General features: G+C 49.0%; 1 protein-coding gene across 1 annotated transcript in view; it reads right to left on the bottom strand.

The window, feature by feature from the left end:
- Positions 1–25,754, bottom strand: part of POLQ (DNA polymerase theta) — a 415,163-nt gene extending 389,409 nt beyond the window's left edge. Inside the window, exons 1-2 of the mRNA XM_086935619.1 lie at positions 25,686–25,754; positions 2,443–3,309 (exon numbers count right to left, since the gene is read on the bottom strand). Of these exons, the coding sequence (XP_086791745.1) occupies positions 2,443–2,986 (544 nt within the window). The 5' untranslated portion in view covers positions 2,987–3,309; positions 25,686–25,754. The remainder of the gene's footprint in view (positions 1–2,442; positions 3,310–25,685) is intronic.
- Between the last annotated feature and the right edge of the window lie 400 nt (positions 25,755–26,154).

Below are 26,154 nucleotides of genomic sequence, written 5' to 3'. Positions count from 1 at the left end.
GAAACCAGCACGCACTACGTGGCTGGTGAGAACTAAAAAACACATTTTCTTTTTTACATTCTCCCTTAATCAGAGAGCTCCTAGCAGGTCAAACCACAAAGAGCTGTAATGTGGGGAGGGATATGGTGGGGGAGGTGTTGGTGGAGGGGGGCAAAGGATTGAGGAGAGAGGGTGGATGGGGGAAAGTTGAGGGAGGGGAGTCATTGGGACGATAGCAGGGGTATGATTAATGCGTACCACTAGCCAAAGTATAGTTGCACAGGCAAAAGCTATGTTTTGTTTGCCTTTTCAGTGTCTGCAGCCCTTTTCTCCTGTAGGCAGAGTAAAGCATGCTTGGCAGTGGATGCAACATAATTCAGATCATGTTCTTGGTGCTCTGCATCAGAGAGTGACCAAACATATACACTAATTTGCTGAGTTCATAGAAATCAGGTCCATCTCCTTTCCTTTGGGACATCTGGTGGCCAGCAAGACCCCTCTCGCATGTTCTGCCAGTAGCTTCTTTGATGTGCGGACGGATGAATGACCAGCAATGAATTCATAGGCCTTTCCATAGACTGTTGAGCGCTTTTTCATATCCAAACTGCACTTTGTGGCTACACTTTGCCATTGCTGTCCTGAAGACAGCACCAACAACAGGCAGAGCATTAACAGCAGCTCATGGGTGTCTAGCTAATTAAACATGTATGTGAGGCCATCAAGCGAAATCTGATTCTCTATGGACAAATTAGGAAATAAGTTTGATAGTTACGAAGGCGTCTTTAGTCAGCACTGGTCTTGCTCTATTCGAAAACTTCCTACAGGCTGGGCTATGAGCTTCAACATCAATCAACCATTTAAAGTGGTCCATTTAAACTGTAAAATTGGAGCAAGAATATGGATTGCCGAGGCTAGTTTTGAGTGTTGCTCCAGTTCAAAAAGTCAAGAAACTGCAAGAATTCAACCTGCTGGGACATCACAAGTTTCCCCAAGGACAGGACAGGGCTCAAAGGTTTTTCTCGCTGATCGCTGTAAGGCCCTCAAGCAGCGCATTCATGGGGACATCACAGTCACATCAGGAACTTAGTACAAACAGCAATCTGGCATATATTGGACAAAGGCAGAACAGTAATATGGGCATGTAAGAGGTTATTCATAAAAGAACTAAAAGTTCCCTTCAGTGTTCTACGTCAATAAATAGTCACCTTTATATAGTAATCTTGAACCTCACCAAACTGATGAGGCCAGAGCAGCACACGTCTAGGAGCTTTAAAATACACTTCAGTACTAAGCCTGACTGTCACTCGTAGTCGGGGACAAACAGCAACCACTCCAAAACTACCACCCTACCACAAGACTACCAGCCACTACAACACGTCAGCGGTCACTACAGCACTGCCATAACTACCCCACGGCACAATGAGCGACAGCACAACAATGTGTACATATATATTCCCGCAATGAGTGAATTGATGGTTTCCAGTGGTCCTCTCATGCTTGAGAATATGGTGTAACACTAATCAAAGCCGAACCTATTGCATTTGTGAATGTTATGCACCATTTAACCAGAGGAAGAGAGGCATATTGGAGGAATTCATTCTATTATGTATCTACAGTTATCCCCCTGGCAAGTGAACACTAGTGGGACCTGCCACTCAACAAGTGTTTGGGGCATTGAATGGCCCAAAGAAAAGATCCCAGAATCATCATTTCAAATCCTCAAATTCAATTTCGGTCACTACTTTCCTAAATTGACAGCTAATAGTTAACAATTGGCAGACCTGCCTTTCTCCCCCTGCTAATTTCTTAAACATTTCAAGTGTAGACCAGCCACATAATACTTTGATGTTTTCAGTGCTTAGGTTATAAATAACTGCAGAGGCACAAAGTTTTTCTCAGACGCACACTGATGCTACCAGATGCCGGGGTTCCGAATACCTAGTCCACCACCTCATGCCCTATAGTCCACCATCCTCACTTCCTACATCTTTATCTCACTCTGGTGGGTGTTTGTACACTCTGTGATTTCACATTTTATCACTTGTTTTCTGTCTTTTTCTTTCTCTCCCTCCTTCTTTTTCCCTTGTCTGCCTTTCTCTGTCCTGTGCTGGGTGAAAGTGTGGTGACAAAAATAAATCTTGGACCCAAATAATGAGTGGTGATGCGCACAAGTTGTACTACTGGCACAAATTACATGCATCCATTTAAACTAACATGTCCCTCTTCTGCACTGGAAATGTAGCAAGGCGAGCAATAAATGGTGGTTGCTTAGGTCAAACTTTCAGCTCTTAAAATGTGTTAATGTGAGATTATATTTGAAAAATATATTCAATGAGATAATGATTGAGGGCCACTTGATGCACAGAAATACATGCAGGGAAGATTGTTGCTTTTAGTATATCTATAGACAATACCGATGTTGCAATTTATGTCAATGAAATGAAAATGAAAACAGGACAATACCTGTGGCAAGAAACGACTCGCACCTACTGCTGTCCAGCAAGGAGCGATCGAGACCTGGGGGTGGGGTCAGCACGGACATTGAGAGGCGGGATGCTGTCAGATGCTTCTCCTTGCGCTTCCGTTTCTGCAGCACCACTGCCTGGTGTCCAGGACTGAACAAAATGTAATCCTGAGGTCTCGCCGAGGTGTTACTTGTGCAAGGTGCTGGCTCACTGGACTCTCGGCCCACCACATCTTTATCGGACACAACAGCACTTGTTGAACTTCGTGAAGCATGGGGACTAATTCTGTGGTGGGTGGATGCCGGTTTCTTTGCTGAAGGTGAGCTGGCAGAATTTTCAGAATCTGGACTAGACAAATAAGATGGGCGCCCTCGTTTGCACCCGCTGGATGGCTGGCCAGAGGCAGGCTTGTGTGAAGGGTATGGTGGAGCTTTCTGAACATCACTGATTGCGCTGCGCGTACCACCAAACAAGATGTTGTTAAGCACTGCACTACCCCGGTTGAGCGTTCCCAAAGGGCGTTTCATTTTGGGATGTTGCATCCAGGAAACACTGCAGAGGCTTTCAAGAACTTTTAGAGAAGGTGCCTAAAAGGAGTTTGCTCCCTCTGGAGTCCCTTCACCTGTAGGTGATCTTGGCTGGCCTCAGTCAAGTGGTAATGTTCAAGCAGGCAGTTCAGGGCCCACCATGGACAGAAGTGATGGGCTGATTTAAAGAGTGAGAGGAAGTTCTGCTTCTCCTTGTGCTGTATCATGACTGGTGCTGAGGTAGGAATCCGCTTTCCCAATGCTAGAAAAGGAGAAGATAAAAGAAAGGACCTTGTGCTTCAGAAGCCTTCTTGGAGAAAATCATATCTCCGGAGTCCCTGCATAAGAAAAAAAAAGGTAATATATTAGACCAAAAACAAAGTATTTTGGCACACCGATTATACACATTTATCTACATTGTAAAGTGCTCTTGTCCTATTTAGGCTTTTTTGATTTTATTGAGCAATTGAGGAAACCCCTCCAACTAGCAACAAAGGAACTACTAAGTGGCCCACCAGTGGCTAGAGTAATTGCATAAGACCCAATGGTACAATAGATCAAGAAACGAGGAGTTACTCAGTGACCATAATATTTGTGTTTGTGAAGTGCATGTCCGCGAGGCAACCTGGTGCAGTATAACATGTTTACTGAACATTCACATTTTTTTTAATGTGATTGCTTCCTCACAGAAGCAGGCATTTAATTCCACATAGTAGGTGCCTGAACCATCACATGGGGTGACACACTGACTGCCGGAATTTTTGCGTTCCGACTAAATCCTTGTTCAATGGTGAAGGGACCTTGGGCTGAAAGCAGCTAGCAAAGAGAGTGGGAACTGTACTAAGAGACTTATGAACCAGACAAAATGTTTTAACAACTCAAGAAAACAAACATTCCATCATAGGGGAACAGTCAGTATTCAAATCCTTTTGAAGCCTGGTCTCATGGGATCAGACCGCTAACACTCCTAGGATGTCAGGCTTTGAATTCTAGCAAGGCTCTGTTTATGCCATGTTTATGATTGTGCAGGACTCCAAAACGCACCAGGTTGCAATTTACGTCAACTCGTTGAATCAAAGGCTCAGTGTAGACGGCTGTTTGTGCACACCAGGACTCCGGGTATGCTTGCCCTTTTTAAATGCTGGAATGTGGATTACGCCAAATTCAGGGTTTTGAAGCGTTATATAGAAGTGTTCAAACTGTACCATTTATTTCTTACTTTAATTTCTGAACTGCTACTGCAAATTTACTTTCAATATTCACTATATTTTACAACATGTTACTGTACACATTATATTTGCGGTCCAGCCGTGCCTATATTACAAATTAATTACCATTGGGACTGCTGATAGTCTGACCATCTCAACTTAACCAAATTGTTTCATTCTTGGGCAAATCACTTAATCTCCCTATGCCTCAGTTCCTCTACCTGCCATTATTGTGAGCACATAGCAAGATCTAGATCAACAAATGTTTAAAGTTTTTACAGCCAGATGAACTCTGCAAGTTCTTGTAGGGTCAATAAATAAGGTCCCAATCCTCAAAGTGATATGCTCATAAGTTTGGCTTGCATGTGCAAACGTTGGTTTAGAAAGACAATGTTCTTTCAAACAAATCCGCATACAGGAGCTGGAAGTAGGCGAGAAGTGATAGTTACTGATTCGGAAAACAATGTGGGTTTGTGCAGACCAAGAAACGTACACGTTTAAGGGCATTCACCTGCTTCTCTCCAACCCATGCCCACCTTGGAAAAAGCCGGAAATGTACTTCTGACAAGAGTAGGAATAACATCAGTTCTAGGGTGAGGTAAGATCCTCCCTCCAATAAAAAGTTGGAGTGTAGGAAAGGAGTTTCTGCATGGAGAAATATATCTTCACGGTGAGAAAGAAAAAATACGTTTTAGTGTGTAATTTGCTTGTGCTCTGCTTTTTGTATTTGCTCTTGCAGAAATGTAATTCACAAAGGTTTGCTAAGAGTACAGTTTCCAGGCCTCCTCCTGTAAATCAAGGTCCTAGAACTACATGGGCACTCTTGGGAAAACTGGGGACCCAAAATAACTTAAGAAAAATGGTATTTAAAGTTGATCTTAAAAATGCATGTTAGTTTAGCAGAACTGCTGCTAACTACGACACTTATGAACCCACCACTATGCCTGCCACCACCGCACACAACCACGCCGAACCCCAATAGATCATACTCAACTGGACTCCACTCACCACAGATGACACTCAAGACTATGAAGAGCATCCATTAGGGAGCCCCATCGGATCCTTGCCCCTACCACATCTTTCTTAGAGCAGCCACCTCCTTGCCCGGCCAGCTTCGCCACACCATCAACTGCTCCATCGAAACAGCCACCTTCCCAGACAACTGGAAACACGTCGAGATCAACCCCATGCGGAAGATACCGTCCGCCGACCCGACAGACCTCAAGAGCTTCAGATCCATCTCCCTCCTCCCCTTCTCGACAAAGGTCATCGAGCAGGCCATCAACGTGCAACTCTCCGAGTTCATCAAAGAGAACCACGTCCTGACACCTCCCAATCCAGTTTACGAAGGAACCACAGGACCCAGACTGCACTCTTCGCCTCCACCGACGACATCCGCTCCCTCTTCTCCCGGGGTGAAAATACAGTCTTCATCCTACTGGACCTTTCGGTCGCTTTCGACACGGTCTCCTACCACACCCTAATCACAAGACTCTATGACGCTGGCATGTGCGACAAGACACTGGACTGGATCCCCTCTTTCCTGACCGGCTGAACACAGCGAGTCAGATTACCCCCATTCATCCCAGAAACTACAGAGATCAGCTGCGGAGGGCACCAGGGTTCATACCCGAGCCCTACCCTCTTTCAACATCTAAATGACTCCCCTTGCAGTGATCGTCAGAAGCCACGGACTCAACATTGTCTCCCACGCTGATGACGCCCAGCTGATCATCTCCCTCACTAACGAGCACACAGCAGAGAGAATCAACTTTCACAGCGAAATGAAGGCAATTGCTACCTAGATGCAAGACAGCTGCCTCAAGCTCAACTCGGAGAAGACCGAAGAACTCATCCTGGGACCACCCCCTCAGCCTTGAACAACTGGTGGCCTGCTGCACTAGGACCCCCACCTGTCCCCACGGACCATGTACGCAACCTTGGCATCCTACTAGACTCCACCCACTCAATGAACCACCAAATCAACGCAGTATCCTCATCCTGTTTTCACATGTACCGCCAGCTTCGAAGACATTCAGATGGCTCTCCACAGAATCGGGAAAGATGGTCACCCACAGACTCATCACCATCAGACTTGACTGCGACAACGCACTCTACACCAGCGTCACCCCGAACAAGCTCGGGAAACTACAAAACGTCCAAACGTCGCAGCCAGATTGGTCCACGATATCCCCCACCTGCAGCCACATGACAACACCTCTAAATACTCCACTGGCTCCCAATCAACAAGAAAATCAAGCTCCTCCCACATTCCTACAAGGCTCTCCACGACGCAGGACCAGAATATCTGAACCACTGCCTCGTATTCCACACACCTGCCATACAACTCTGCTCTGCCTAACTTCCACGGATCCACAAGACCAGAAGCGGAGGAAGATCCTTCTCCTACCTCGTCGCCAAGACCCGGAACACCCTGCCCCTCCACCTTAGGCAATCTGCATCGTTGACCCAGTTCAGGAAAGACCTTAAGACCTGGCTCTTCGACTAAACCTCCACACCCAGACGGATAAGCAGCCCCCCCCCGCTTCCCCCCATCACCTTGAGACCCTCATGAATGAGTAGCCGCGCTTTACAAACCACTGATTGATTGACTGATTGATTGAAATTGCAAATATTACTGGACTTCAATTTCTTTTGAAAACAATCAACAATCTTGCTTTCATCTTCATATAATTAATGAGCATTCTGTGGACGTTATAAAAGGTGTCAAATTCTTAAACATTGCAAACGTGTATATGTTTTTATATGATAGCCACTGTCAGTGATGTAAGCTGAGCTTACTGTAGTTCCTCAGAAGATGTACTCCCACGCTCACTCTCCACCACGTCTCAGAGTGCTACAACTGCCAAAAGTTGAGGGCGTTGCAATACCCTATGTGGGAAATAGCGATTTCGACCATGTTCTTCGTGAGCCAGATTCACTGATGATCTGTGTAAATGTCCCTCACATGCTGGTTGTCTTTGGTGGGGGTTTTAGAGGGTAATATTTGTTCGTCGTATTTTTCGAATTGTGTCGAAGGCACGGTGAAGCGTCCCCATTACAATTTCTCAAGAGTATTCTTTATTGTGCAATTTCCCATTTGTCTAAAAGGAAAAATTATTAAACTACATTTTTGGGAAGAAAAAAAATCCAACCAGTATTGTGCACCTCTATCTCCATGGGACTTGTTGGGTCGCAGCGGTACCCCAGGCAGAGAGATCCTTCAGCGGTTTGAGGCTGGAAGGGACTAGGCTTAGAATGGGTTTTCGTCCCCTAAGAGACCTGAAACTTTTCATACTTACTTGGACAGATTGAAGGAAATGTATTCTAGGGCAACAGCCTCCACCCTCCACAGTATCGATTATACCTTATTTATCAGGATTATCAGTACAGGAAAGCTGGAGGTGCTCAAAGTCAACAAACATCACCAGCTTTGCTTAGGTGAGTCTTAGGAATTCATTGAACATTCACAGGTGCTCCTGTCTTTGCCTCAGATGTTACTGGATAATGTAAACAGTGCTAAACTATCTGAGAAAGTCTCTGTAAAACAGGATGACTGCCTCCATACCTTCTGATAAGGGCACAGAACAGAACAAGGACTACCTTCATAGGTTCAGATTTAAATCTGATTCATGCAAAGAAATAACTGACTTTGGAAGACCAATTTTAGTGATTTTATTATACATCTTTTTCCAGTCTTTCTCCTTTCCCAAATTGACATTACACTTGGTGTAGCTACTCAGTGCATTAATAAACTGCTGCAGACCAATCGGTTAGGTTAAATATAACTGACTTATTGAGATGCACAAGTGAAGGGATGCCTCATGTTCCAAGTTTAGGGGAAACTAGGTCAAAAATGTGGGGACCATAGACAAACAGACGAAAAAGTCATGGTGCTAATAGGTTGCTTTCACACCTTTTTAATCCGAACCCTAATGGGTGTTTTACATCTGGCTCAAGTGCCTTTTTGCAGTTCTACAATAAGATACAACAGCTGATCACTGGAGTCCCATGTGTGCAGCTCCTTCCAATATGTGGTTCTGTCAACAGTGTGAAATGCAAAGCTTAAGGCCACGCCTCAAACTTCTCTGCTCCAGAACCTTCTCTGCTGACCAGGACTCTACCTCAACTAACAGGAATTTTGGGAAGGGCTAGTAAACGCTAGTCTGTGGGGTCATTTCTAGGACCCCTTTCATGCATGTAGAATAGAATGCTTCTCTTCCATGTTGGCGGCACAATACCAGTGTTCAGAATATTGTGTGTATGCAGTAGTACTTATAGAGTGCAGGATAGGTGATGAGACAGAGGCTGGAAAGAAAGAGCTGGCGCAGAGTGCAGGCGGCACTGGAGAGGGGAAGGGGGTCCCAAGACAAGTACTCGTTATCAGTGACTTTGAGAGGCGTTACATATGGATGAGGCATTTCCTAAAAAGATGGGTTTTCAAATCCTTCCGGAAATGAAGATGATGGATCCTGCCTCTAAGGGAAGGGAGTACCAGGCACAGCCGAAACCTGGCATAGTGTCTTCTCCTTCCCGCCAAGCCCGGTAATTAGTTTTTATTATTATAATAATACCAGATTTGTAAAGCGCATAGCTACCCAGCAAGGTTTTCCCAGCACAATGCTCCTCCCGATAAAGCAAGTCACACCTTCGGCACACACAGATTCAGAACAACCAGATTTTTAACAGTTTACAGAAGACCAAGACAGATCGACACACTCCGTTAGAAGGTGGTAAGGAAAAAACCTGACCTTGATGGGATTTCCTCACTGTGGGAATTACGGCAAGGTCGGAGTTGCTAGAAGGCAAACAACGATTAGGCTTGAACATCGACACCAAGGATCTGAGACATATGGTTTGATATACATTGATGCATGTAGCATAGTGCTTTAAACTTTACACAACGCTCCCTTACGCGCAGCGGGACGCGCAGGTGGACGCCTTCGTTTAGCCTGAGTCGTGCCGGAGTCCTGCCCGTCTGCGCCCGTCAGCGTCCCGGAGGCGTCGGGGCGGCGGTGGACGCCGGTCCGGTCAGGCGTGGGAGAGGATGATTAGTTACACCTCGGCGACGCTGCGTGCTATGCAGACCTATTCCTGCTCCTGTCGCTCGGTTTTTCCGGGGCGTTTCAAGGGTAAACGGCGCTGCCCGGGCTGCGGCTGGTCACCTATTTGGACACCGGTCAACGTCCATAGGCCTGCCGAGGCTCGTGTTAAACATCTATGCCTGCTGCTCAATACGAGGTCTGTAGGTTGCCATGCCCTGCACTTATATGATCTTCTTGTCAGGGAAAATCCCCTATGCCTTCTCCTGACCGAAACTTGGTTGGGAGAGGCGTCCAATCCGGACATTTTCTCTGCCATTCCTCCGGCATACAACATTCTCCGGCAGGACAGAGTTAAGGGAAGGGGTGGTGGAGTAGCTGTGGTGGTGAAGAAGAACGTTTCCTGCTCAGTTCTCCCCCTGAATCCCATCGGGGGCTCTGAGTCCCTTGCTTTTACACTCAGACTGTCCCCGGGCCAAGCGCTTAAGGGGTTGCTGGTTTACAGGCCGCCAGGCCCTTCGGGTTCCTTCTTTGAGGACCTGCAGATAGCGATCTCTGAGCTGGCGCTGTCTACAAAGCATTGTGTAGTGGCAGGCGACTTCAATTTCCATCTTGACGTGACAGATGACCCGGACACTATTAAACTGCTGGACATTACATCTCCGTTGGGCCTCGCACCGTTTGTGTCGGGTCCTACACATGAGAAAGGGCACACCCTTGATCAAGTGTTCTCGTCGGTCCCGATTGCTGATATCGAAACCCTGCCGGTGCTCTGGACGGATCATAGGCTGATTAGGTTTTCCGTGCTGGAGAATGGGCGGCCGGAAAACAGCGCCCTCACGGTGCCTAGACCAGCCTCGAGAAAGTTGCACAGAGTGACGCCTGATATGTTGGAGCGGGCGCTCACGGAACATCCCTGCCACCTCTCGGGGGATCTGGAAAGAGATACTGAGGCTCTGCAGCTGTGGCTGACAGAAAGGCTGGATGATCTTGCCCCAAAGGCAGCCCCTCGGTCCACGGTAATACGGCAATCTGCGCCGTGGTTCACGGAGGCGCTGCACGTGGCTCGCAGCCAATGTAAGGTTGCTGAGCGGGCATGGCGCCTTCAGTACGACGGGGAGGCCAAACTTGCCTACAGGGCGGCTGTGAAGGCCTATCACCGGGACATCCTAGGAGCTAAGAAAGAATATCTTGCTAGGAGGATCGAGGCGTCGGCAAACTCCTGTAAGGAGATCTTCAACGTTGTGAAGGAGTTCACGACCCCCAGCTCCCACTCACCCCCGCCAGTACCATCGGATGCGTGGGCGTGTGATCTCGCCAGTTTTTTCACCGACAAGATCAAGGCGATTCAGGCCTCCTTCTTGGAGAGCGCGGAGGAGGGTGGCTGCGGCCCAGTGGCGGGACATGGGTCATCGTCCACGCCTGCCGAGTGCTGTCAGACTTTCCTGCCGTCTCTAGCGAGGCGTCTCGGGTGCTGCTGGCCAGCCTTAAATCAGGCTCGCCACTCGACCCCTGCCCTGCCAAATTTTGGGCCGGGATGGCGGCGGTGGTGAACCCCCTGGTCAATCCCATCCTCAATGCCTCCCTGAGGGAGGGGAGTGTCCCTCGCACCTGGAAAAGGGCGATGGTAATCCCCCTCCTGAAAAAGCCTGGTCTTGATGCCGAGGTTCTGGCCAACTATAGGCCAATTTCACTTCTCCCGGCTCTGGCCAAGATCACTGAGAAACATGTCCATGGCGTCTTGTCGAGCTTTTTAGACGATAACAATCTGCTCCATCCATCCCAATCCGGATTCCGTCATAATTTCAGCACGGAAACGGCGTTGTTGGAGGTCTCGGAGATCATCAGGGAGACCTTGGATGTTGGTGGCAAGGCCATGTTAGTCATGTTGGACCTGTCGGCGGCCTTTGACACCGTCCTCCATGAGGTGCTCCTCGCCAGGCTTTATGACATCGGCATTAGGGGGACGGTGCTCAAATGGTTCACATCTTTCCTTGAAGGCCGCCGCCAGACGATCTGGGTCTCCCAGAGCTCCGCCGAGATGCCGCCATTGGGAGTCGGGGTTCCACAGGGTTCTGTGTTGAGCCCGTCGTTGTTTAACATCTTTATGTCCCCTCTGGCGGCGGCGGTGGAGGCGTATGGGGCCCAGATCGTGTCCTACGCCGACGACACGCAACTCCTCTTCACGTGCGGTAAAGACCAGGCATGGGACGGAGAGAGTATTCGGGGCTGTCTGGGAATGGTCTTCGACTGGTTCCAGCAGAACAGTCTGAAAGCCAACTCCAGTAAGTCGGAGGTCTTATTTTTTGGCTGTGCCTCCGACCCTGAGTGGCGGCAATGGTGGCCGTCTGACATGTGTCCTCCCGCACAGTCATCATTGGTTGCCAAAAACCTTGGTGTCAAGCTGGACAACAAGCTTTCATTGAGAACGCATGTCCTCGGTTTGGCCGGCACCTGTTTTGGCATTTTGAAGATGCTCCGCAAGTTCCTTCCATTGCTGTCTGTGGAGCATAGGCGGCTTACTGTGCAAGCGCTCATTGGATCCAGGTTGGATTATGCTAATGCCCTCTTTCTTGGCCTCCCTGATTATCTGGTCCAGCGCCTGCAGGTGGCACAAAACTCTGCTGCCCGTGCCATCTTTGGCCTACATAGGCGAGCACGTGCTTCTGGGTTGCTGCAGACGCTCCACTGGCTGCCCATCCAGAAGCGGATTATGTTTAAATCTTTGACGCTGATGCACAAAGCATTGCATGGCTTAGGCGCTGGGTACCTGCAGCGGAGGCTGGCGTTTTATCGCCCAGCCCGCTCACTGCGGTCCGAATCTCTCTTTACTGCTGTGGTTCGGCGTGTGAGGAAGGCCCGCACTGGGGGGCGCTCTTTCAGCTTCAAGGCACCCCAGTTGTGGAATTCGCTCCCACTGGCGCTACGCAGCACCTCCAATCTGCTTCAGTTCAGGAAGAGCCTGAAGACTTGGCTTTTTAATCTCTAGTTCTTTCTGGTGGGTCTTTTCTTTCTCTTTTTTCTGTTTTTCCTTGTTATGTTGTTATACATTGAGCTGCCTGTGGAAAGCGCCGGGACACTCTTTTAGAGTAGCCGTGCGCTATATAAAATTATAACATAACATACATAACATAACAATTGATAGCCAGTGTACATCATGGAGAAGGCTGGGCATAGACCAGAATTTAGGGGGGTGCAATAAAAGTCTTGTTGCAGCATTTATCACTATCAGAAGCTGCTTCAACAAGACCTTCGGGTGCCCAGGAAAATAATATTACATAGTCCAGCCTGGAAAGAACCAATGCCCGAATCACTGTTCTTTGGGCTGAGACAGGAAGACGTTCAAGAATTTTCCTAAGCCATCTTAGAATTCTGAAAAAGACGGATGCATCCTTGGTGATCTGATGGCACATAAGGGCTCATGGTAATGATGCTGCTGCTGCAGGTGTGGTGTAGCCTTCCAGAGATCTTAATGTTGCTTATCTTATTGAGGAAGGTAGAGGAGTTCGCCGAGGGTAATTGAGATTCTGGCAGTTATCATCAGTTGCTTGTTCAGTGTGGCATAGGCCTTAACAACACTCTTTTTGGGAGTCAGGTAGGATTCAGAGACAACAGTGACTAGGATGTTCCCTCCTCCTTCAAGATATGGGAGGACACACTCTTGGACGGATGCTCCTGAGTTTGGCTCTTGCAGAAAAGCCCTCACTCTGAGGAGCATGGCAAGTTGATGACGGGATGGCGTTGCACAAAGAGCTCAATGTTATTATGATCAGGTTGTCTCAACATGTAAGCAGGGTAAAACTATTTGTGATCATGGCTCGTCTATGGAAAATGCAAGGTCTTTTTTTTATTTTGTGTAATGGAATTTATCCTTTGCCCTGTAATAATGCAGCATGTGACTGACATTTGTATTCGAGGTGCTGGTAAAAGAAGTCACATCCGGGCATAAATCACTTATGGAGGCATTAGCTCCAACAACTTGTGTGCATTTCATTTTTAGTGTTTACCCAACACAGTCATCATTTTCAAGACTGCTCAACTAAGGAAATAGGAACAAAGTCTTGGGGGGCACAAGTACAAGCTGCGTTAATCAGATTTTGGAAACGATTGGAAAATACAAAAAGGTCAAGAAGTAGCACAATGGTGTAGGAAAGAGATCCAAATCAGTGACCTAAAATGGGCAAAAGCTTGTTGGGAAAGACTGGTGCAGACTTGTAAAGAGTTAAAGGTGGAGCTGTCCCAAGAAACCCAACAAATAGCCTGTACTAAGAGTGATCTGAAAACTAATGGGCAAGAAGTATCCAGAGAGAATGACATGGGATACCTTGCAAAGAAAAAATCTGTAGAATTTATGATGCATTCTTGGTCAAAGGGAAACTGGTTCCCCAATTTAGATATTCTACAAAATCGCTGGTACAGACAGGAGATATTAAGGATGCGAATTGGGATTAATCCGTGGTTAATAAATAAAGATTTTAGAGGAAAAATGTTAGACCATAAAGGGTGTTGTAGGTGTAATTTGGGCACTAAAGGAGACTTAGTGCACATTCTCCTTGACTGCCTAACAATATTAGAACAGCGTAAATTGTGGCTACGCCCAATATTCCTAAAATATGACATAAGAACAAGGGCACAGGCGGTCAACCTTTTAACAGAAATGACCTCAATTGAAATTGCCATTGCTCTAGGGAAGTACATAAAAGTAGTTCCGAATTTTCAAAAAATGGACTAGCCAGGAGTAATTTTTAGGAATTTTAAATACTGAAACTATATAACTTATCTAAGAGAAAAAAAGGCTGTTTTAAATAACTCTTTTTTAAAAAAGGGTAAGGATTTGCCTAAAAAAGTGATTCTGCTGGTGTTTGCTTTTTAAGATATGTATAGAGTGTGTGTAAATTTTTTAAAACTATTGTGGAATATTCTTACCTGTAATGACTTTTATTATCTCCTTGTAGAATATTTTAACTTTGTAGCTATGCATTCACACATGTTTAAAGATTTTGATCTAAATAAACATAATTTTTTGACTTGACTTGACTGCTCAACTAGTCGATCTTACGGGTCCATTATTTCATGAACGTTCAGAGTCTCTAGTGGCAAGGAAAAATGGCGACCACAAACGTGATATGTGTCAGATCTATAGAGGTGTTGGTACTGATAGGCAGCGCTACATTTGTATGACTGTAACAATGAGGTCAGAGATTCAAATGAGTATGCAAATTGCACTGTATTGATATCTCCAGGTGATCACTCCAGAGAGGATGAGGATTAGACAGGCATAGAGTATGAATCCTTCTGTCCCATGGAGGACTCGAGGATTGAAATTGCTACGAGACGCCACTACTTACTGCACAGTGACAACTATTAGCATACATATAGGATCAATCTCCAGTGCCCCAACTGAGCCTCCATCTATCTGTCCATCTGTCAGTCTGTCTCTCCTTCCACATGAACCAGCCTTTGTATGTGTACCTGGTTGTATGTTGTCCAGCTGGATGTTATGTGGCACAGTAGACGCATCTGTAAGCCTTTGGCGTGTTTGTCTGTGTGCACTGGTACATGCATGACTGTTGGTCTGCAAGTGTGAATACATCTTTGGTGCTATGAGTGCATGCAAGTCTGGTGGTCATTACACAAAGGTGTTGGTAGCCCTGTATGACTCAGAACGTCTGACAGTTTGTCTGTGTACGTGGGTAACTAACTGACTATCTGGTGGGCTGTGTGGCAGTGTACCTCGATGAATGCGCATTTGGTGGTATGTGCATGACTGCAGGCAGGTTTAAAGTTCTCTAGGCCTGGGGAAGTATGTCTGTGAGGTTGTGGGTAGAGGTCACCGTCTCCTTGGCGGGTCTGTGGGCAGGGGTTTCATGTAGGTCAAGTGGTTGGGGACACCTCTAGGTGAGTTAGTCTCTGAATGTATATTTATCTGTATGTATGTATGCATACGTTCATATGTGTTTCATGTGCCAGTGTGCATGTGAATGATGTGCACCACATGGTGTGTGCACTATACAAACACATATCGGCTTTGTCAGTGTTTGCTTTTATTTCAATCTAAAGTCAATCTATGTAGATCCTTGCTTGATTTTTCAAAGGCACTCTACATGTTTTATGATAAACAGCCACTTATCTTACTGCAGGAACATGTGTGGGAGGAGAGGGAAAGAGAAGCGGTTATGAATACAAACGCATATTAAGCACCGAAGAAGCAGCATTTACCCGTTAGTGACCCTTTTGGTAGCATATTTAATCAGCTGATGCAAATGAACTATGTGTGTTAGTGATGAAGTATTGAATGCACAGTTTGGAATAGCAGCCTTTGTGCAGAGCGCCTAAACCTTCGGATTAGCTGCAGATTACAGCACTGCATCAGCATGGGAAAGCACTGGTGAATTATATTCATGCAGTACAGGAAATGAGGGGGATCCCCCTGGGTCGAGGTTCCAGCAGCCATTTCTGAACCAGCTCTGGGATCAGGGCAACCCAGGGAAATAGGGTGAGTTTGTTTTTATGTAAATTTTCCAAAAAGTGACACATTTCAGCAGTGCCCACATGTTTGCTTTCTGTTGGGAGCAGCAACCTGCTATTTTCACTTCTAGCTGGGCCAACACAAAGGTCTGAATTAAAGAGCCATCGGCCCTCCTTTTGTTCAAGTATCATCCTGGCTTCACAAATACATTAGGGAACCTACAATTTGAAGGCAGGCTTTTGACTTTGTTTAATCCTTCTTAGTGAGAAATGCGACGCCACTGTAAGAATAGGCAGATGTGTCCATGTGTATGACTAATTACACAAATAATAATTTAAATAACACTTACTAACTTATTTAATTCTTTTATAGTGCTACTCATTCCAGTGTAGGATAACAAAGCACCTTACATTATACACAGAGACATTAGAAATAAATGTAAATCAATCTATAAGAAATGGTACATTAGAGGTAGGAGTCACATACTGTTCATATTAGTAGGCATTGCATGTTAAGAGTGTATGGGCGACAGAAACAAAGTCAGGATTTAAAATGTAACACAGAGATTGGGGCTGCCTGTACTAACAAGATATTATTACTACCCAAAGGTACCTTACTTTACAAACTTTGATGAACCATAAATTAAGAAGAGGAGTCAGGAGAGTGTGGCCTGACACGATGCCACTTAGATACGACTCCCAGCTGCTTCCGCTGTGGAGCTGAAAATCCTACTATATCTTGGGCATCCGCCCTCTAGCAGTCCCTGTAGGGGCGCCCTAGCAACCTAGGTGATGGTAGGATCCTGCTCCGAGCTTGCTGGGGCATCCTATAACCTGTGAGGATGCGGAGTTGGGTCTGCATGGACTGGGCCAAACGGCAGGGAGAGCATGGCCAGGGCGTAGCCTTGCCGATTGCTAGGGGCCCAGGAGGAGAGCTGACCCTGGAGCGGAAAACTCCCCGCCTCTTGGGATGTGGCGCGACCCGGGGAATTCGGCTGAGAGATCAATTAAACAATTCAGGGAGACTCCCGAGCCGGCACCATGATGGCGGCGCGTCGATAAGCGGGTGGCCTTTCCCTCATCACCAGCAGTTAACAGGCAACAGACAGACAAAGGCCTTAGTCCAAGACACCAAGGCTCCCTGAATATTGGACGACTTCCATCAGCCTAGTGAGAAGGCGATCATAGAGAGTGGCCCGTCAAGAGACCACTGACTGGGATTCTGTGGATTAGAGGTGCAGGTGGGGTGCCTTGAGGCCCACACTGACAGGTGGCATAGGGGCCTGCTACCGCCCAGGGTGGCAATGCGATCTGGCGACCCTTGCCAGGCAGAGCTCTGTGGATGAGAGATCTGGGGAAGCAGAATGGTTACTTGCACCCAAGAGATCCAGTGAACACCAAACAGTGGTGACTGGTGAGCTCGCTGCATCGGTCACGCAGTGGTGACGGTGAGGTGGCAACCACTGCCTGCAAAGTGCTGTAGATGAGAAATATGGGGGAGCAGAAGAAATACCACCATCCAAGGAACCCAGTGAGTAACAAACTGGCGACTGGAGAGCTTGCAATGCCGCACTCTGGATGGGACTGGCCTGGGGGGCCTGGGCGGGGCTCATGCGGCTGGCTGAGACATGAGAGAATACTGGGGTTGGATTAGGTATTCCGCTCCTGGTTTGAGGTAAGCGGACTCTTGAAGTCAGGGCCTGACCCATGCTGTGCGATAAGTGAGTGCGCTTCTGTGCCTGGACACAGAGATTGGATGGCAGGGTGGATGATCCATGGTCCTTCTTGGCAGGCCTATGGGACCTACAGCTGAAGCTCACTTACCTACAGAACCGATTGTAGGTAGCTGGTGAGAGGAGGCTGAGAGCCGGTTGGCGAGGACTGTCCCGGATTACTCCTGTGCTGCCACAATGGGAAAGGAAAAGAGTCTAACAAAATCGACCAGTATACAGTGACACGCCCACAGGCGCCAGTGATGGTCATTGGTCACGAGCAATGAGCAGATGCATAGGCCCATGCCCCCACTGCAGCAGAGCTCCTAGCAGCTATCAGGGGTCCCGAGCTGCGCTGGAGGGGAAGATGGACTTTATGGCTATCGAGATGAATCATTCGTGCATGGACCTTCAGGAGGTAGCGGATTGAACCATAGCTGTCAAGTATTATATTGACGTTCTGAAATAGGGAATTAAGGAGCTGAAGGCCTGACCTAAGGACACCAACACCCCACACGGCCCTCCAGCTGCAGGCGATTCTGTGCCCCAGCACCTCAGGTCCGCCCTGACCTCGGTGCCCCCTTGCTGCTGCTGCTCGCTCTTCCTTTCGTTTCGTTTTGCCCTCCTGTGCCTCCTTTGTATTTTCCATCTGCTTGTCTGGTATTTCACTGTATTTCCCCTGCTGCTCGCTCTTCCTTTCGTTTCGTTTTGCCCTCCTGTGCCTCTTTTGTATTTTCCCTCTGCTTGTTTGGTATTTCACTGTATTTCCCCTTATTTTGTGTGCAGGGTTAGCGATTCTGCCGCCGACTCCCCTGGGGTGATGCCCCTCCGCTCCCCGCCTCCCGCCGCTGCTCCATCGCGGCCCGCCCCCTTTTTTCCTGTGTCCCCACTGGCCGCCCCGCTCCCGCCTCCCAGCTGATCTTCCCTCCCACTTTGCCTTAAATGTAGACCGCGCGGACGCGCAGCGGGCGTGCCGATTGTCCGCCGAAGGCGCGCCAAAGGCAAGCCCGTCTGCGCCTGGACCGCGCCCAGCACCAGGACCCCTGGCCCCCGCCGCAGCCAGCCCACCCGACGGACCTACGACGCCACCACCCTCTACGCACTCAATACCGGACGGAACCCTGCCTGCTACCAAGCCAGCCCGAAACGCACCCACTGACCCTTCACCTGCCAAGCCTGCCGACTCACCTGCCTCCGGACCTGCACCAGACCCGACAAGCCGAGCACCAGCAGCAACCACCTCAAGTGCATCCTGCTGAACACCCGCTCCGTCCAGAGACACGCCGTGGAACTCTGGAACCTGCTCGACACTACATCACCGGACGTCGCCATCCTCACGGAAACCTGGATGAACGCCTCCTCAGCGCCCGACATCGCCATAGCCATCCCGGATGGCTACAAGATCACCCGGAGGGACCGCGGCAACCAGACTGGAGGAGGCATCGCCATCGTACACAAGAACACCATCCGCATCACAACCTACTCCGGGGACACCCTCACCGCCGCCTAACACCTCCACTTCCAGATACACACCTACCCCTAGACCACACTCAGAGGCACCCTCATCTACAGACCCCCGGGACCACGCACACAATTCAGCGAAGACATCGCAGACTTCATCAGCCCGCACGCCCTCTCCTCCGCCGACTAAATCCTCCTAGGGGACCTCAACTTCCATCTGGAGAACAACAAGGACAGCAACACCACCACCCTGCTAGACAACCTCGGACTCAAGCAACTGGTGGACACCCCAACCCACTACGCCGGCCACACGCTTGACCCGTCTTCTCCTCCAGCAAATACATCTCCTTCAGCCACTCCACTGGACTTCATTGGACTGACCACAGCTGCGTCCACTTCAGCTTTAGAAGAACCACGACTCACCACCACCCGCAACAGGTTCCTCGCAGAAGCTGGAACAAGATCCCCGCCGACCAGCTCACCACCTCCCTCAGCCAGAACCCTCCCGCCAGCACAACGGACCCCAACGAAGCAGCCAGCAACCTCACACAATGGATCACCAACTGCGAAGATGACCTCGCACCACTGAAGACCCCCCCAGCAGACCCGGCAGCAAGAAAGCCTCCTGGTTCACCGACGAACTTAAGAACTCCAAGAAGAACTGCCGCACCCTCAAGAAAGCCTGGCGCAACGACCGAACCGCAGACAACATGACTGCCCTCAAGCACGCCACCCGCAAACATCACCAGCTGATCCGCACCACCAAGAAGACAACATTCAAAGAACGACTGGACAACAACGCCAACAACAGCAAGGAACTCTTCAGAATCGTCAAAGAGGTCTCTAACCCCAGCGCCGGAAACAAAGAAATCACTCCCTCGCAAGACCTTTGCGACTCACTCGCCTTGTTCTTTCACAGCAAGATCGCCGACATACACAACAGCTTCGGCGCACAGACCACGCACCCAACCACCGTACCAACGCCCCCCGCCACCACCCGCGCCTGGACCCCAGTCAGCAACGAAGACACCACCCGCACGAGGAACACCATCCACTCCGGATCACCACCGACCCCTGCCCCCACCACGTCTTCAACAAAGCCGACTCCATCATCGCACCCCAACTCCGGGACATCATCAACACCTCCTTCTACACCGCCACCTTCCCGGAGAGCTGGAAGCACGCCGAGATCAGCGCCCTCCTGAAGAAACCAACAGCGGACCCCACCGACCTCAAGAACTACCGCCCCATCTCGCTCCTCCCTTTTCCTGCCAAAGTCATCGAGAAGACCGTCAACAGACAGCTTGCCGCCTTCCTCGAGACAAACGGATCCCTCGACCACTCGCAGTCCGGTTTCTGAGCCAACCACAGCAGCGAGACCACCCTCATCGCAGCCACTGACAACAACCGATCCTTGCTCGACAACGGGGAAACAGCGGCCCTCATCCTCCTGGACCTCTCCACAACGTTCGACACTGTCTGCCACCGCACCATAGTGCAGCGCCTCAGCAACATCGGAATCCAAGAGAAGGCACTGGAGTGGATCATCTTGTTCCTCGCCGGAAGAACCCAGAGAGTCAGTCTCCCCCCGTTCAGATCTGAGGCCACTGAAGTCATCTGCGGCGTACCACAGGGATCATCACTCAGCCCCACCCTCTTCAACGTCTACATGAGCCCCCTCGCAGCCATCGCACGCCAACACAACCTCAACATCATCTCCTACGCTGACGACACCCAGTTGATCCTCTCCCTCACCAACGACCCCGCCACCGCCAGAACCAGCCTACACGAAGGGATGAAAGACGTCGCTAAGTGGATGAAGAGCAGCTGCCTGAAACTGAACTCAGATAAGACGGAAGTCCTCATTATGGGATCATCGCCCTCCGCCTGGGACGTCTCCTGGTGGCCCCCTGCCCTGGGCACCACGCCCAAGCCTACGGACCACGCACGCAACCTGGGCTTCATCCTGGACTCCTCCCTCTCGATGACCAGACACGTCAACGCCGTCTCATCATCATGCTTCAACACCCTGCGCATGCTCTGAAAGATCTTCCGATGGATCCCCACCGAAACCAGGAAGACGGTCACCCAGGCCCTCGTCACCAGCCGTCTGGACTACGGGAACACCCTCTACGCCAGAACCACAGCCAAACTCCAGAAAATACTCCAGCGCATCCAGAACGCCTCAGCCCGACTCATCCTGGACATCCCGCGCCACATCTCTGCCCACCTGAAAGACCTGCACTGGCTCCCCATCAACAAGAGCATTACGTTCAGACTCCTCACCCACGCACACAAGGCTCTCCACGACATGGGCCCGAAGTACCTCAACAGCCGCCTCACCTTCTACACACCCACCTGCCAGCTTCGATCCGCCAGCCTCGCCCTGACCTCCGTCCCAGGAATTCGGAAATCCACCATCGGAGGAAGATCCTTCTCTTACCTGGCAGCCAAGACATGGAACTCCCTCCCCACCCACCTTCGGCTGACCCAGGATCACCTCTCCTTCAGGAAACAACTCAAGACCTGGATGTTCGAGCAGTAGCGACCCCCCCTACCTCTCCCCCTCAGCGCCTTGAGACCCTATGGGTGAGTAGCGCGCTATACAAATTCTGTGATTGATTGATTAATTGATTGAAGGCCACAGGGGCTGGACTTAAGTGTAGTGCTACCTACAGGGAGGAGCACCAGGAGGAAGGTGAGTTGCGCTCCAGTTGCAACATATGCCTTGTGGGCTTTCCAGAGCGTGCAGAGGGCCCTTCAGCGGAGCTCTTACTCGATAGTGAAGACACCCACATCGCAGCGACTCGCCAAGTTTTTTTTACACTAAAATGGGGACACAGGGCATTTGCAGCAATTCCAAAACAAAGGGTCCCGCTTAGGGCGATCATAGCCAGGCTCAATAATAATTGAGACCACAACACTATTTTGCAACATGTCTGCACACAAAGCCTCCGTAGATTTGAGGATAGGCAAATTTTCATATACCTCGACTACACCTGCAGGGTCCAAAACTCAATGCAAGAACTTTCTGGCAGTTATGAAAAAACAGAGACCGAAATATAACACACAGCTTGATATACCCGGCTAAGCATAGAATACAATGGGACAGCAGAGTCCATTTTTATGAATCCCCCAGGAGATTCTGGAATTGCTGAACAAGCTCAGCCAAAGTCATACCACCGGATCTCCCAGACAGAAGGCGGACCAGAGCCTGCCTGTGTGGTGTTCTAGCAGAAAAATATCAACCCTCCCCCATGGCAACAGGGGAGGGACATGTGGGTTATGAAGGTGGCCGGATCCTGGTATGTCCGGATGGTACCCCGAGGCCTGCCGCATCGGGGTCTTCGGACCACAGCACCTTGTCCCCAATCAAACTCCTACCAAATACAATAAGTGACAAAAGATGTTGGCTAGACAAACTTGGCCCTGAATCCAGATTTGATTGCATAGTGGTGGCCTGACTGGAGCCCATAGCCCCCTTGAATGAAACAACTAAATTGATCTGATGTATGCAGTACTTTAAGTTTGGAGTGGCTCTTTATGTGCTTGGGGTAGCTGAAACCAGACGGGAGGAGCCAGGGTAGGTCACCTTGCACTGATGATGTGGGATGTGGAGTTTTGTAGTTATTATGGGTCATGCCGGGTTTGACCGCTGGGGGGTCGGAGGAGGAGGGGGGTAGAGTTGAGGCCGGACGTCACTTGGATGGTGTTGATATAGCTTGTATTTGTCATATCCTATGCTCTACTATATGATGATCCACAGGGGGAGCTGGCTGGAGACCTGCTCTTTGGTGGCCTGATGAGCACCTACATTGGCCTCTTAACCTGAAGGGGGACTGTCCCTTGGTCTGTGATTACACCTATTGTGTTCCTTCGTTTGCATTAGTTGTGGGTAGGGAGGGGTGTGGAGCAGTGACCAGTACCTATTTGGTTGATGGTTGCGCCAAAAGGAGTCCTGTTTATTCTGTCAGGAGGAGGAGGATGAGGGGGGGTTGTATGGGGGAAGGTTTCGTCCTATTGCCGTGTTTTGGGAGGGTGCTCTTCACGACGGGTGGCAATTTAGTACAGTACACTGGAAACTGAAGCCCAGTGAGGAGTTCCTGATGTCTACTACCCCCAGATATGCAAAACACAGGAAGTAAATACAAATTCCATGGAACGTCAGAGGTCTTAACAGACTGGAAAAACACTACAGAGCACATGTCTACTTAAAGAGATACGAGGTCTCCATTGCGTTCATACGTGAAAAGCACCTGTGAGGCAACTGCATAGCCTGATTGTGGAAAAAATTAATTGGTCAGGTGTATGCCATGTTATATTCTGGGTTCGCACAAGGTGCCCTGATTTGGATAGCCCTGGGGGGGTCCCATTATGGAAGACACAGTTGTGTGTTGATCCAGAGGGAAGATATGTCATGTTGTGTGTGGCCCTGGACACTCACGAGCTCTGCCTCATTAATGTTTATGTCCCGAACTTGGACAGCGCAGACTATTTTCGGGAGGTGGTGACAACAGTGCAGGGGTACTTAACCAAGTGATATTGTAATGGCTGGCAACTTTAACTGTGTCCTTGATTAAGACAAAGAACTACTACTAAAGGAAACGACCTGCCTATATCATAGGATATATATACGCCCAAAAATAGGGTCAAAGCAATATAGGACAACAACAGGGCTGGCACACTGACATTATCAAAGAAATTACAAAAATAAATTGATTACAAAATTTCTATTTTTTTATTGTGATCATTTTTGAAAATTCATTAATTTCAATCAGACTTCATAAAATTCATAAATGGATATAAGGTACAAACAACATTAATACATATATGTCCCACACACAAAAATCAAAACAATCAATTATACCAAACATTCATTCAAATATCCAAGATAGCATACACATTCATACATCACTTACAATCCAGAACATGCTAACAATCATACAAATAATTCAGAAACAATCAAAGATGATGAACAACGAAATGATGTAGGAATAACACCGAAGTCATCTGCGGCGTACCACAAGGATCATCACTCAGCCCCACCCTCTTCAACGTTTACATGAGTCCCCTCGCATCCATCGCGCGACAACACAACCTCAACATCATCTCCTACGCAGACGACACCCAGCTGATCCTCTCCCTCACCAAAGACCCAAACACCGCCAAAACCAATCTACACGAAGGAATGAAAGAAGTAGCTGAATGGATGAAGAACAGCCGTTTAAAACTGAACTCGGACAAAACGGAAGTCCTCATCTTAGGATCATCCCCCTCCGCCTGGGACGACTCATGGAGGCCACCGGCCCTGGGTACAGCACCCACACCTACAGATCACGCCCGTAACCTGGGCTTTATCCTCGACTCCTCCCTCTCGATGGACAGACAAGTCAACGCCGTCTCATCTTCATGCTTCAACATCCTACGCATGCTCAAAAAAATCTTCTGTTGGATCCCCACCGAAACAAGAAAGACGGTCACCCACGCACTGGTCACAAGTCGACTGGATTACGGAAATACCCTTTACTCCGGAACCACAGCCAAACTACAGAAAAAACTCCAACGCATCCAAAACGCCTCAGCCAGACTCATACTGGACATCCCCCGTCAAGCTCACATCTCCAGCCACCTGAAAGACCTCCACTGGCCCCCCGTCAACAAGAAAATAACATTCCGTCTCCTCACCCACGCACACAAGTACCTCTACGACCTAGCACCCGAATGCCTCAACACACGATTATCCTTCTACACCCCCACCCGCCAATTACGATCGTCCAACCAAGCCCTCGCCGCAATTCCGCGCATCCATAGATCCACCATGGGGGTGGGGGGAGATCCTTCTCCTACTTAGAAGCCAAAACCTGGAATTCCCTCCCCATCCACCTCCGCATTACACAGAACCACCTCTCCTTCAGAAAGCAGCTAAAAACCTGGTTATTCGATAAATAAAACACCCCCCCCCCCACTCAAGCGCCTTGAGACCCTCTGGGTGAGTAGTGCGCTATACAAATCTTTGAACTTGAACTTGAACTATTTTTTTGCCATCAGTACCGGCACTTCTCCGGAGCCAGGGAGAGTACCGGTACCGTGATCGACAGCACAGCAAGCTCAGGTTAGGTTTCTCTTCCAGCAGGGCAGAGGCCGCTCTGCTTCCGAGGAGCTAGTAATTAACTTGGCTGAAGCAGCCTTTTGCAGATTTGCTGGCGAAGATTCCAGCAGCGCCCATTTAAATGGGCCAAACTGCAGGGGGTTGAGAGGGCTTGGGTCACGCTGTGATTAACAGGACAGGGTCTCTAGACAGACCCTGCACTGTGAATCAGATGCGAGCGACCAATCGAGTGAAAGGGCCATCATGACTTTTATCTTGTGTAAGGAGTTAATCTGTTTTTTTTACAGAAACACACTTCTCATGTGCTTTAATAGGTGCTGCAACTGGTACAGAAGTAATTATGTATGATCAAATGTTGCCCTTAGCCCCGCCCACTTTCCACACCTATTTTAATGAGTACCTGCACTTATTTTTCCCCATTTCAAGCACTGAGTAAGGGGTCAGAGTGAAAGGAAGGAGTAAATGAAATCAACAAAATATAAAAAAACAGCACTGGAGGAGATCAGAATGAACAGCAGAGATACGTGCAAGAGAAGAGAAGGAGGAGAAGAGGCCAAGAGAAAGGTCACAAATTACAGCCCTGTAGTGCCAATGCCCAAAACAGTGACCCACACCGAGCGTGTGATTATTGACATTAACATGCATCGTCCTCACTGAGGTCGATAAACGTCAACTGCCGCGAATCTTGGGGATGTGGCTCAACCTGACACTTACCTTCAGCCTCCTGTAAACAGGATCATCAACACTCCATGGCTCCTGGCTTTCGAATCTCGAGCGCAACGAAAACTGAAGGAAGCAAGAGCCAATCACAAGGCGAGGGGATTCAGACTGACGGGAGAGGGGGCGGAACTAGAAAGGAACCTGGTGTCAGTTCCCTGTTTTAGGGCTTCTAATTGGTTAGACCAAGCTGCCCCGGAAACCTGCTCCAGACCGTACCGGAAGTGGTCGCCCCAGTCAGTCGCACGTGATACGGACCGTCAGTCTAGGCTACTTTGCAGTCCGGGAGTGCAGCGGTTATTTATGGAAGGGTTGTTTTGCATTTTGACAGACTCACCCGGTGTTAGGGAGTAACTGAGTTGCCTCTTGGCGGGAGAGAGGTGCTGGAGAACGTAAGACACCGCCCTGCCTCAGCACCGTTTATGTTAGGCGGCACTGGTGTAGGGCAGTGTTTACCAAACTGAGG

Source organism: Lissotriton vulgaris, chromosome 8 (assembly GCF_964263255.1).
Source record: "Lissotriton vulgaris chromosome 8, aLisVul1.2, whole genome shotgun sequence".
Lineage (NCBI taxonomy): Eukaryota > Metazoa > Chordata > Amphibia > Caudata > Salamandridae > Lissotriton > Lissotriton vulgaris.
Note: the sequence above shows the minus strand (reverse complement) of the source record. Positions and strands in the feature narration are given on the sequence as shown.